Here is a 14971-nt window from a genome sequence, read left to right on the forward strand (position 1 = left end):
CACTAAAGAAAGATGTAGGGGTGAATAGTGAAGAGCATAGCGGTGACCAAAGAACTTGTAGACATTAGTTCAGTTCGAATAATTTCATGTTCACTTTCTTTCTCCAATGCATGCTTTATATTACCTTTTTAGCAGACTAGGCACAGTCATGCTAATTCCTATGTTTGCACTTTTCTGAAATTGAACACATAGATTATTTATAATTTCTCCCCTAAATTTTAATCCTACCATATACAATAAATGTTGATTTACAATATATTTTATTTTCTTCAGATGACATAGAGCAGAGATGAATTGAGGAATTTTGCCCAAATACTTTTGAAAAATTATGGACTTGTGCAAGAGATGAAAGCTTTTGATGTCTAAATAGAATATTTTCATCTTTATCATTAAACAGAAATTGAAACGGTTTTGCTCTTGGGTTTAAGTGACCCAGTTAACCCTATTTCTACCTTGAAGGTATAGATGTGAAATCATACACTGAAACAGGCAAACAACATGACATACAACATGCAGTTGGATTAAATTTAGTCATCTTGAAAACAGATTTAAATTTCCCTTCAATATTTGATATGCTGGGGCTATTATCTCCTATAGTATTAGTAACCAGTTAATTCAGTCAAAGAAATTAAAGCAGTTATGTACATGTTTTCAGCTGGTGTTTCATACTCTGGGCTGATGGCGATGATAAACCAAAATTCTTTGTCTCGTCTCCATTTCTTTCATGTAAGTTGTCTCTACATCTAGCCTTCCAACCTTTCAGCCTCCAGTCAGATATGGACGAGGAAGTTAACAAAATGAAGCACAGAGAAGAGGAGCATGAACGATATGGTGATGAGACCCCTGTTACATAGTTCCTGACTTCAAAATTAATGTGCGTCTCATCAGCATGACCATGTGTTCACACCTCTTACATTAGCTCAAAGGCCTCTGCGTGGTTCCCAGTGAGTGTTAAAGACTTCCACCAAGAACCCTCAATGAGACTGGAATGGGACTGGAAAGCAAAATGGGTACCTGGGGCAGATTTCCCTGTACAACGCTGAAATGTCTACTTCTGTTTCCTATTCCATATTCATTTTAACTTTACATTTCTTTCATGGCAAAGTTGTCTCAAACTTTATAGTAAAATTGTCACTCCCAGAAGATGTTACTATTTATGTTGTAGCTTCTGATCCCAGCAAACCAGGGCCTCAATTTGAAGATCAAGAGCAAGGGTCAGCTGTCGGAGCAGTAGCCCTGGCCCCAAAGTTCCCAGGAACAGTAACCCTGACATTCGTAATGTGTCATAAAGGCAAAATTGTCTTTTATCTTTAGACTCTTTATCACTTGTGAAATAAGGGTTTTAAGTAGATTATCCCCCCAAACTCTATTTAATAAAGCTGTGAAAGAAGAGGATTGCACGGACTTGCATAACTTTTTTCACTTTTTTTAGGCCAAAATATCACTCTCAGTTGTTAGTGAAATTAGCCTCATGATTTTGAATGACGTTTATCTGTCCCAGACCAATGAGAGGGAGCCATCTTGTGGCTTAGGCCCAGCGTGGCTTACATTTATAACATTAGAGAAAGTGTGACCTTTGAAAATAAAACAGCCTTAGATATTTTATTAATGTCAGCTAGATGTTTAATTTACAGATAGTTAAAAAAACTCCAATAATGGGTATAAGTAAGTGTTCTTTAGACAAGTTGGGGAGACTGCATAAGATAGGCAGCATGTTACTGTTTGTGATTTATTTTCTTATTTGAGAAAACCTTTCAGTATATAGTGGGTTCATAGGTATAATGCTTATCGAGGATGCCAAAGGGGTTTGGGCCACATCATTTGGGAAATAACTCAGAGGGCAGAATATTTATATTAAAATAGATAATTACATATTACTTTTTATATTCTGTATATATATTTTTTCTGTACATATTCTGTATATTTCTGGGTCAAAAGAGTCAAACCTTTTGATCAGTTAGGGATTTAATCATGCCAGTAACGGCATGTGAGCTCATCTGTCACATTTTATTGCTTTAGAATATGATACATAGCATATATTAAATAGTATGCATGTTTAGCATAAACAAGACCAATGTAACAGTTAATAAAAATGTGCTAACAATATTAAATAGTATCACATTAATGTTACTTTTTAAGAGTTTCCTCTTAGAAACTAAATTACATTGCTCATTAGGAGAGTAAGTCATATGAAAAATTTTGCCTAGATGTATTTCTTCATGATACATTACCACAACTTTCTTCATTTTTTCCCAACATTTTCGTTAGTTAACCTCCACAGACCATATGAAAATGCTATTTCTAATATAATCAATTCAGCATTAGTAAATGGGTTCTGATTTTTTTAGATTCAAGTAAATTACAAAGAGTATGCTATCTCCATTTATTCCTAATTCTTCCCCTTTTGCATTCACAAAGGGAAAGAATAAATCGATAACCGAATTGGAAAAATATTGTTATTTATTACAGGCAACACATCTGTGTACATTCCATAATTTTAGAAAAGATTGAGTCTTATTTAGTGATTTTTTTGATTTCCTAGAAATAGTACAAACATAAAGTGAACGTAACATGAGCCTCTTGTCCGGGACCCCTGGTCCCTGCAGGTGTCCGTCCCTTCCTGGTTTGGCTCCTGAGCGTCTAGGAAGCTGTCCTGTTTGCCCTCCTTGTGGTTTTCCTGATCTAATCAGTAGGCACTCAAAGAGACTTGCTGCTGAGGAAGAGGAGAGCAAAGGAAACATCCAGAGATAGCAATATGAGCACTAGGCAGACTTCTGGTGTCTATTCTGGTATCTATTAAGTACAATGTAGTAGATTAAAACTATATTTCTCTCAAGCGATTGAATAGTCCATTATCAACTTTCTCTCAGCAACTCTCTGGCTATTAAAAAAAATTAAATCTATACTTTTGCATTTCCTACACTGTTTCAAATTTGAATAAATGCACTTTGTTTCCTATTTATATTTCACTCCATATTTTTTTGTTTCATCACCTAAGATATACAAGGTTACACTTGTAAGAATGCTTCTCACACAAAAATTATTTCAAAAGAGGTTTGTATGAAATTACTTTTTTGGGTGAAGTCATTGTTTCAAAAAGACTCTGCAAATCAATAAATACAGTGATTTTTGTAACCGATCATTTAGAAGGGTCTTTTTTTTTTCCAGAGAAAAGGAAATCTGACATCAACTCAAAATATTTATTTTGTATGGTTGCCTTAAATACAGAGAACTGTTTGGAAGATCCAGAGCCATCCGGTTGCACAAATAAACATCGTCGTATTTCTAACGAGTATTCATTCTTTGGAGAACAAGTTTTCAGACAACTCCTTCCTCACGTCACAACAGACTGTGAGCAAACCTTCTTTCACAGCCCAGCTTCCAGGTCACGGTGGGCCTGAGTGTTTTTTAGAGAAGTTCATTGTTGGGTAAAGAGCATCTACTGAGATAACTTGATAAGGCAACACATGGGGTCAAATACAAGGAAACAGAAAAACAAAGTACCTAAATATTTATAGCATATTGCAGTCCAGTAACTTTGGCCTCCTTCCAATTTAAGATTTCCACAGCAGGGTAGCTAACTGTAAATCGTATACAAACTGCAAACGAGGACTATGTACAGCAGATTGTTTTCAAGGAAGAAAGCAACTATTAACAGTAATGAATTGTGATAAAATACTCAAAGAAAAACCACTAATTTAGTGGTATTGAAAATGGTGAATGTAATGAGAAAAATGAAAATACTTTAAACCATGGTAGTACAAATTGATTCTTAAAATTGTAGTTTACTAATAAGCTATAGTCGCATTATGCTGATTCATATACGTTTGTATGAGCATCTATCACCACTAAATAGCACTGTACTTACAGATGAGATTGCCCGATTCAGTGGCATTTCAGTCAAGAGTTTCAGCTCATTATATGAACTGTTCAAATGCAATTCAGTGAAGGCTGGCTGATTAAGGAAAATCAGAAGGCCTATTTCAAGAATTTTTCAATCTATCCATTTTCCTGAGCCTTGTGCTGCCAATAAATACATACCATTATGTAAAAGCCTGTTGCATATACATACAGGTACTCCAAAAATAAGAGACCAGTTATTTTATACCACACTACAATATTTTCTTAAATCTTTGATGCCTTAATTTTTCAGTTATTTCCCTGCTATTATACTATCACCAAGCTCCAGCCTACGGTCTGGAAGAAAAGAGTGAGTTGTGAATCCAGATGAAATAAAGAAAAAGACCTGCACTCCATTTTGAAACAGTCTCCACGGACAAGTTTAGTAAATGTGGCTTCGTCCAATAAACTGATTAGAAGCAAAGGCTTTCAAACATACAAAAGCTGTAAGTATGATCATGTCAAACCATTTTTCTAGTCAGTGACACATCTTCTCTCATTCCATGCAGCAAGTAAGCTCCACTGTCCCCCCGTCATACCTCACCTCCAGTCTTCTCCGAATGACGTGTAGATGGGTTTGCAATCCAGATGTCACAGTTGCCATCTGAACAGAAATGTTGTCTGACATTTGTCAGGAAAACAACGTGACCCTCTGGTAAAATAAAATGTGTTCTTTATAAAAATGGAACAAACAAGGTATCCATTTTCCTGAAAAGTGTTCATTTTTATTGTTTTTGATCATATTCTCTACAGTTACATGATAAATACCACATACTGTGCACAAGTTAACAGCTCTGATTAGAGTTTGGTAGTTGCCGAATCGAACTGAAGATAATAAATGAGAAACAATTGGAACAGTCATGCATACATTTAAAAATATATTTTCAACATAATTTCCTGAAAAAATATGACATCATCTGGACAGGAAGACAAACATCAGACTCAGGAAGACATGGTTTAAATCTACAGAGAAGGAACACCATAAAACAGCAATACCTTTTTTTGGGTAATCTTTGAAACGTCTTAACTCACTTATAATAAAGTTACTGTCAATGATATTAGGATGGTACACTGATAACATATGGCACATTCTCTTCATTTTGTTTTCCACCGAAATGAAAAATCATCCCAGTAGGTTCCAACACAGTCTTACATCTGAATAAATATTTTCCTGGCCTTTAACCCTCAGCTCCTTAGCTCCTCCTTTCCATTCACAAGCCAGGCTGCACAAAGTGTCCATTACTGGGGCTGCCCCAAGGCACCTTTGCAAAAACTCCCCCAGAGAAAAAGAAACTATTAAAATAAAACAACTGAATTCATTATATTTTTATTATAGCTTTATTCTAAAAATATGAATTATGTTTGGTTGATAGACTTTTTCTAAATTCATATTATTTTGTGGGATTCTATATATTATCTTCATAGGAGCTTCATTTTCAAATACTGAATTTAAAATTATTGCTAAATTATATTCCATGTCATAATACTGTAAATACTGCATATGATTTACATAGAATTTTAAAATATATTTCTCTTTCTCTACATAGACAATTTTATATTTGATTATTTTATAAACCTGAAAACATCTTATCATTGTTTAACACCTAAAGTGCATTTACGAATAGCTTAAATACTAAAGCTAGTGGTAAGGGGTGGAAAAAAGTTTATTGAGTCAGTCTAAACATGGGCAGCAGACAGAAAATATATCACACACTGTCTTAAGGGAATGGAGTAGATTTCTTTGGAATCTATGAAGTAAAAGTCATTTCTTGATGAAAATAAACTTAAAAAAATATTACTTAGAGCTATGCCATGATGGAATAGCCTACCTTCAAAGTAACGAGGCACCGGTTGCTCTACGAGTTTTAGGAGTATGTGGATAATTTCATACCAGGAAAGGAATTATGATGGTTAAGATTCTCATGTTGGGAGGAAAGCTGATCAGAAGCACGTCAAAGTTTATTTTTAATTCAAGGTTTTCATTGAGAGATGGCTAAACTGAATTTGAAGAAAGAAAAAGTTATAAAACTCCCAGTGTTAAACTAAGTTTTATTAGGACTACGTGCATTCATGTCAATTGTTTTCACTTGTAAATTTATTAATAACCTAGAATTTTATATCTTACTCTAAACATACTGAATTCAGCACTTAAAACAGTGGCAATTATGTAAAAGGCTCTTGCGGAATATTTGTTCAATCAACGATTGAATCATATCTTCTATGTTGACCACCACCAGCATGTATGTATTTTTTTAAATGCATATGGGATTCGAATGTACAGCCAGGGGTCAGAAACACTAATTTTTTTAAAGTACTACTCCACCACCTTTTAAGTTCTCCTCTTATTTGGTTTGTGTGTGAACCATAAAAAATACTGAGATAAGTGCCTAAGACACTACAAAGCACCCAGTATTACTAGTTATTGCTGTGTGTCTCTTAGAAGAAGTGTTTGACAAATAGCCATTCTTCAAAGACAGTCCAAGTAATGTTTTAGAATTCTTTCGGTAATAGTTGGAGAAAGATTTAACCCATGCAGCCTCATTCATATGTTGTTGAAGCAAAACATGATGGTCTCATCATTAAAAAATGGCCAATTCAAATGACTGCACTGCTGATATTTCCCACTGGGGATCACTTGCATTGCAAAACCTATCACAGAACTATGTAACTGTCTATAAAAGCTGACTTCTTTTGTATTTCTAATTTGAAGGAATGTATCCCACTAGCATCATATAATTGTGTGTGTGTGTGTGTGTGTGTGTGTGTGTGTGTGTGTGTGTGTGCAAGACAGGGAAAACGTAAGAGATACAGACAGTATTAATATGGAAAGTGTAGAAGAAAAAGGGACTAAGAGGATCCTAGCTATTAGCTCAGGATTTCTTTACATTTTGGTCCCATTTCTGGGAGAAGCATCTCCAGAACATTTCCCCTGCCTAGTTATTTTCCATTCCCAGGGAGTTATATTTTACGCATGGGCACTAAGCATCTCTGTTATGGCAGAATAAGCATCACTTTACTTTTTAAGTAATGAGCATAACAGCTGACTCCCTATGGAAGTTCACTTTTTGATACCAGTGAGGGCTGGTGTAAGAGCTTAATGTTAAAGATAATTAAGTGAATGTGATTCATAGAGTATGCTGCTTATTTGTTCATGAATATTTTATATAACAGTGAGAATAAAATGGAATTGCTACGTTTTCCTTCTCTTTGCATTATGTGAACAAGAAGATAGGAACCAGGGTCTCTGTTGAGGAACTGACTGTGCACATGTGAGCAGAAGCTTTAATTTTGTAGTTTGGTGGGGCACCTTTCAGCCCTGACTTCCTCCATGAGGACAGCACGCCTTACAGAGTGGCTGTTCCTGCAACCCTGGCTCCTGGAGCAAGATGACACGTGGATCTGAGCTGAAGTCAGCCGGGTTGAGCTCCCAGAGTCACAGCTTGGAAAAGAATAAAAATGCAACTGATGTAATGAGTATTTTATTTGCACTCAATCTGTGTGTCCATACAGTGCATTTTCTAAAATACTGTATTAAAAATCAGCAGATTGTCTTATAGCGACCAGCTGTGACTCTACTAATCATTTTTAGGATCCTTTTAAAATGTCAAAGGGATGAGCTGATAAACTTCAAGGTCTAAAATATGTCATGGAAACTGGTTAAAGATTACGAGATGGACGTGATTATGTATTCACTGCTCTGAATGGTGTTCTGGCTCCAACTAGAGGATATAGTAAGCAATTACGAAGGCATCTTGGAGAAGATTCAGTTGTCACTCTATTCAAAATTTCAGTCTTTTATCAAGTTCTAATCTTCGTGGTTATATCTTTCCCTGACCGTTATTCAGATATGTTCAGCTAAAGAAAGTGGTCTTGTCAAAATTATTTGAAAAACTGCAAAGTTCTTTCATTTTGCTTGAGTAGATTAGGCAATTTGGGGTACAATTTCAAGCAGTCCTGAAATTCGTCACTTAAAGAAATGGTGCAGTTCTTGCAACTAAATTCTCTGAAATGCACAATAAGCCAGCCACTAATAGTGCAAATTTTGTCTATAGTCTGTTGGAGCTTATTGTGTCAATAATTGTGCTAAAAGTTCCAGTATCTCTATACTAGCATGTGACTGAGAAGCCAAGCATAGTTGTAATAAAATTAGTAGTTCAAAAACTGAAACCCAGATTCACAGGCAAAATGTAGTTGTTATAACTGTACTTATAGGTGAGTACAATTCAAAAGACAAGTTTGCAATTATAAAGATGAAAACAATATTGTGAGTCACTGAGACAGTTCCTGACTCATCTCCTCAGGGAACTAAGATAATGATTACAGGTCATATTTCTATTGATTATATTTGCTTTGGATAGACCGTTAAAACTGGGCCTGCTTTGTGGGTGGAAAGCATACTTATTCTTTTAATGTGTTTTAATCAGGTCCATTATTTTATAGTCTTTGCCTTCTTGGTATCAGTAAATACTGAGCAACTATGTATATGTTTATACTGTGTACTTGGAGAGGCTTTCTTTCCTTTACTAATTCAGTGTCAACTAGATTAAAAAAATACAGATGATAAAGGCTAATAAATTTTGAGAGTTTTTGCTGTTACCTATGTTGCAAAGTATGTGAAATCTGTTTTAGAGTAGGAGACATGACCCCAAATATTGTTAATGGTTGATGGGTCTAAGGACGGTGGCACATTTTCATTCTCAGAGGGCTCTAAGTGGTTCTTAGGGTTGTTATGAATTTCAGTCTTGCCAATTTACTACTTTTAATACTGAGAATATTTTCTACTTTTAATATTGGAAAGCCCATATTCCCTCAAGTTCATTTCATGTGTGGTGTACTTTATAGACAAAAGGGGAGTTTTAGCTGCCAATATAATAGTTCCCAGAAATGACTAGAAGGTTGAGGTATATTACAGTAAGAAGAGAAAAGTGTATTTTTAAAAATGGGGTGAAAGATATTTAGAAAAGGGGGTGTATAGTACAGAAGATACACCCATTTTTCTCTTAAAATCACAACAACATAAGTTGTAAAGAGTGCTAAAGTAGTTAACAACTTGTTCTCTCTGTTAAACATGTTGACTTATTTATGTTTTCTTTATTTTCCTCTAAAATTGTCATTATCTTCTATAAGATCCTGGGAATTCACAAACCCAATATAGGGATATATAGATTTTAAAGCATTTATAATTCAAAATTAAGGTCAAAGTTATTAGATTATATTCATAGAATAAGAATTGATTATAGGATAAGTAGTCACAATGGCCCCTTAAATCAGGCAACTAGGAGTTGATGAACACTCCAGGTGAGTAACTGCCATGGAGAAACATCTGGAAAGGTTGCAGAAGTTTTAGAAACCCTTGGTTTTCTGGAATGTATTTTACATAGCCTAGAAACTTCTAGGTCCCATATAGTTCAACTCTAATTCTAATGGCTGTGAAAGAAAGAGATGGATAAAGTATCTTATTCTAAGGTACAAAGTTTCCTATAAAGTCATATACTATGAAACTATGTATTTCAATGGTCAAGATACATAATTATAAAAAAAAGTAAAATAAACTGTACAAAAGTTACAAGCTTTCTAATGTGGCTATTTCAAAATACTTCAGGATATCCATATTAGAATTCCAATTTATGTGTAGATAGTTCAGGTAAATACATGAATTTTTATTTTCTCACCGTTAATAGTTTCCTGGTTGGTCTAACTTGAAATATTAGGGTTTGTCAGAGGGCTTATGGAGGCAAATGCTACTTTGGAATCCTAATTGCAATGTAGTTTCCAGTTTCAAAGGGTCTGTAGAGTTCATTAGAGGGGACATAGTCCTTTCAACATTTTTGATTCAGCCATATTTGCCTCGTCTCTGTTGCCATATGGGTGATGGCTGTCAAAGTATTTTCTTAGTGGAGTAAGATGATGATTAAGTATCTATACTTAAGCAAAGTGCTGTACATTTGAGATGGAGAGATTTCTACCAGACCAACTCCCCTGCTGACAAGTTGGCTCATGGCTAATGTTTTCATATTCCAAGTCTCAGATTTTTAAAAAAGAGACATTTTTCTTATTCTTAAATATGAGAACAAGTGAGATCCATGAATTTCTTTTGGGGCATAAGTTCATTATTTTTCTGTTTGCTCCTAGAAGAATTCACTTAATGTAAGCAATGATGGGTGACTTTTGAAATGACATGTGAAGTATAGAAAAATGCATTCAAGTATTTCAGAGACATATTGAGACAATGTAGTTTATCATTACTTCAAATGGCCCAGCTTATCTTCTGAGAACACAAACAACATATCTTGTTCCAACAAGAATATATTTTCACGGTTTTGGTTTACACATACCAAATGAAGAAGAGTATGTTTAACTTTTGGGTACATAGTCCTTAAAATTAGTAAGGACATAGCAGTAATTTATTTCAGTCTTGGAATTTACATTTAATGCCAACATGATGGTTTTTTCCTAATAGTGTTTTAAATTGCTTATAAAGGAGAATTTCATCTTTTAGTAGCAAAAATTGCTGAACAGATATTTTTTTAAGTTATTTTTAAAAACTGCAATTGGATAGACTATAGTTCAATAACATTGAGAAATTTTAGCTTTAAATGGCAGTTCTTGCTTTTCACTTGAGAGTGGTTAAAGGTTGGAAAATAATTCCATGGGGTTCGAGAACTGGCTAATTTTCATTTCTTTAATCTGAGATGATAATTGTTCTAAACTTTTCTCTGTCAATAATTCAATACACTGAGTTCCCCTTTAGCAAATCTAACTAATAATTAGACGTATCTTAAAAGCACTCTAGAGCTTTTAAAAATATAACATTAATGATAAAAATAATGCAAAACTAGCAAAACTGAAAAAGAATCAGAATCTGTTTCTATTTAGCCAAGAACTCTATCACATAGTTGCCCTTCATTACAGTGTGTGAAATGAATGAATGTCCACTGTAATTGGAATAATTCTGCTGAGTTGCTGATAAATTTTAAGTAAAAATTTTATTTAGTTATTCACATCTAGTGAAAGGCTTACATATTGAAACAATTAATTCAGAAGTATAAAAACAACCAATCCTCACTTTGTAGAAATGACTTATTTATATAATTAAGAATTAAAATCTTCCCTCCTTATGTTTGGAGCTAGGAGTTTGAATCCATATAACTGTGATGGGAAACTGTTCTTATTAAAAAATCTTTCATAAATCCAGTTTTGTTTTCATTAAATTCATTTTTATCAAAATGTAAATACTTTAATCCCACTGAATTTTAAAGCCTAATTCTAAGCTAACATATAAAAGTCTTAGTGAACTTGGTTCAATTATATCAAAACATTAAACCTAATTACATACTGACAGTTAAGCAGCTGTTAAAAATCTAATGAAATAAGGGTGCTGGCTAGACATTTCAGTGTTTGGCAATGCATAATCACTACAACACTTATTTAAAAATAATAATGTTGTTTTCAGTATTTCCACCTTCATTCATAGAGATACAGAGTTAACAAAAGTAGATTTTTAAAAATATAATATGACCTCTTAAGTCATTTGTTTAAACTCTCCAAAGAGGGAAAGTTAATATTCTAAACAATTAAATTTAGTATATAAACAAACAATAGAAGTTTTTTAATTTTAACCTTCTAGTTTGAAATTTATTGTTATTGCCTATTGTAAGTTGGTCCCATAATATTTGGATGTACAATCTCTATTCCTTTTGAGTGAGTTTTCCACTGAATTAGTTGATTCTTTTTCTATTTTGTAACTACAGTATAAGAAAATATTTTAAAGCCTCAAGGTAACTGATTTCTATATTCAATATTTCCCCTTCTTCTTTTTATAAAGTTTGTTGTGCAAATTTTACTTTTGTAAGACATAATATCATTGAATTAAAAAACAAATTGCAAAGTAGTTTTCACAGGTACTAATAAGTGATACTAAATTACATATAAACATACGGCATTAATACTCCATTTTTATGATACTATGAAAGAACAGATAACTTTAAATTAACACGAAATAGAATCCCTATATATTATTTGCGTCCTTTAAAAGAATCTTAATCTGTCTCATGACTTTGCATAGCAAATCATACTAATACCTTCCCACGTGCCATTTTAATACAGTGGTCATTTATACACCACGCCCACACACACGCACACGTGCACACAATACCTATGGCAGTAAAGCTTTCTTTGAATTGACTGTTTACACTTGCACACCCCCAGAGACTTAATCTTGTTGCTGATGAATATCCTCATGCCTAAGAATTTTATAGATAACCCAGTAGAAAATATTAAAAATCAAAAAGGCTAACGGGAAGCAGGCTCGGGAGATGGTATCAATCTTCTTGGCCCGGTCGATAAAAACCTTCCTCATTTCGTCAGGGCTTTTCGGCTTTACCTGGACGGGACGGTTTGGGCCCTTTGGGGTCACACCGTCTTTCGCTTGCAGACAGGGTCCCATTCCATAGGCTGTGAGGCTGAATCGACTTTCCCTAACGTCATCATCCTGTCATAGGAAAACATAAGAAAGTCCTCTAGTCATGTAATAGAGCACATTTCAAAATCATAACTTGAGATTTATTATGAAAAGTATTATTATTAGAAATGAAAAGATAAGTGAAGCATATCAAGTTTCACTGATTTATCCTATGCAATAGGATAGTGTCCATTAAGAAATATAAAGCTCTTAGATGATATGTTTTAGTGGAAAAATGAAACATTCTGGTATTGCCTACATTTTGCTAGAATTCTAAAGAAATTGAGCAAGAAAAAACACATATATATCAGGATTTTATGCTATGTATGTTCATATATTAGGTATTTTTACATTATGTATCTAAATGGTTAAATACGTGATATCAAAGGGGAAAAAATACCAGCATCATTGACTGAATTTTTCTTTTTCATGGAGGCAAATTTCCTTAATGCTTGTTTCCTACAATTTTATGATTCTTGGTTGGAAAATGCAGTCTAGCTCAACACTGGTTTTATTACCCTAACTTAATGTTATTTCCATGTCTTACACTAACCCATTTGGAAGACTATAATCTGGCACATATTCTAGTTTGTATACAATTACTTTTCAGGAACACTGGGTTGAAATTATTAATGAAATCTGGCAGAAGTTTATTTAATGTTAAAGAAAATTATAATCTACTATGTTCTGAAAGTATTGTTACTTTTCAGTTAAATATTGCAAATTGAAGAGAATTCCCCATGTAAGTGCATGAAAAAAAACCCACAATTTAAAGGAAAACTTATTTAATAAAAATATACTTGTAATGGGAAATATGGTATTTAATAATTTATAATGAAATTCATTTATGAATAATTTAATTTAACATATTTATTTAGAATATAACAGCAGATGGCTGCCAATTAATTGGATTTTTTTGCTACTGCAGTTGAAGGTTTAAATGATGACATCTTATAAGGTTGTTATAGCTCTCTTTATGAAAGTGATTTTTGATGATAATATGAGAGATATAAGCAATTAATTGTCAAATTCTTGAAAAATTATTTTGGATCTGTGAATGTAAGGGCTCAGTATATTGCACATTACAGTATACTACAAAAACATGAAAATGAAAAATTGAAATTTTAAATGAATGAATATATAGAATTGTTAAATTCTTTAAATAGAAATTAAAAATTTTTAATACATTCAATTAAAATTAATCTAAAAATGAGAAGATAATCAAAGTTGATGTAATAATGGATAAAACAGCTTTTGGAGAATTATAAACCAAGGTAATTCCATCTGAAAAACAACAAATATAAATACTGGAAAATCTCACTGTAAGATGTATAAGCAATTGAATTTTGAGGAAATAAGTTTGAAATAAAAGTTGATGAACCAAATTAGTCTAACTACTGTTGTAATCTTGCAAAGATCAGAAATTAGCTTTTCCATAGGGTTTAAAAAGGACGCTTATGCTGATGATTTTTTTTAACTTCCATGGAAATTTTAGGCCTAAATTATTGTTTGCTTTGAATTTTCTAGTATCTTGAAAAGAAGTGAATGTACTAGGAATTAAACTGTTCTTTTATAAGTACAAGCATGAACAAATCATGTTGGTGCTTGTATTCCAGAAGGGAAATATAGGTCATTTGGGTAATTGTTCACGTTCTACAAGTTTTGTGTGCCAACCAGGTGAATGCTGAAGTATACAAAGGCCTTTAAACTACATCAACCAATGTGTTTATAAAAAATATCTTAGAACAGAAGGTAACTTCCCAATGAACATTTATTAGGAGGTGTTGACTTACTAGTTGAACCAACTGAGAGACTGATTAGAAAAATGCTAAGATCTTAGGATTCTAGTGTTTAGTAGATTCCATTGGCTTTTACTGAGAAATTATTGACATGCATAACTCTATCAGGTTATGTGTACAGAATGCTTTGATTTACATGTATTTTGAAATGGTCACTGCAGTAGGTTTAGCTAACATCCACCATCTCATGTATATACAACAAAAAGAAAAGAAATTCTCTTGGGATCTGCTCTCTTAATAACTTTCCTGTATACTCCAGAACAGTGTTAACTATAGTCATCACGTCGTACATTACATCCCTGGTACTTATTTATCTCATAAGTGGAAGTTTGTGCCTTTTAACCGCCTTCCTCCATTGACTGTTTTTCTAGCCATCTGTTCTGCAGAACTTATTATTTTCAAGCCTTTAGAGAACCCCAGCTGCTCATCGCAAAACAGAGACAATCTTTTTAAGATTTAATGTATTTAGTGAAAAACTGTATTTTCCTCAACTGTATCTACCCAAACAACTAACTGTGAGAGGGAAACCATCGGGCCTGGGCTGTTTTGGGGGAACGTGGCGTTTGCTCCGTTTACTGTGACGGACGTCAGCTCCCCTGGGGGTACTGGGGCAGTGGCCCGGAGGCCTTCGGTATGTGACCAGACGGTATACAGGCTTGATGGCAAATAAAGGCTGTGGCTACTGGGTCAAGGTGATCATACATGCCTTGACTTTCGTCCGTGGCGGCTGAATCGGCATGCCCACGTGGGTGGGGCAAACACAATGTCCTCTTGAGTAACTGCAGGGCTCCCGTGAGATGAAGGTGCAGCC

At 33.9% G+C, this 14971-nt stretch overlaps 1 protein-coding gene across 2 annotated transcripts in view; it reads right to left on the bottom strand.

Moving 5' to 3' along the window:
* Positions 1-5072: 5072 nt before the first annotated feature.
* GLRA3 (glycine receptor alpha 3) overlaps positions 5073-14971 on the bottom strand; it is a 135359-nt gene continuing 125460 nt past the window's right edge. For both annotated transcript variants that reach the window (XM_036889135.2, XM_036889134.2), the window contains one exon: positions 5073-12391. In XM_036889135.2, the coding sequence (XP_036745030.1) occupies positions 12113-12391 (279 nt within the window). In that variant the 3' untranslated portion in view covers positions 5073-12112. The remainder of the gene's footprint in view (positions 12392-14971) is intronic.

The sequence above is a fragment of the Manis pentadactyla genome, chromosome 1 (assembly GCF_030020395.1).
Source record: "Manis pentadactyla isolate mManPen7 chromosome 1, mManPen7.hap1, whole genome shotgun sequence".
NCBI lineage: Eukaryota > Metazoa > Chordata > Mammalia > Pholidota > Manidae > Manis > Manis pentadactyla.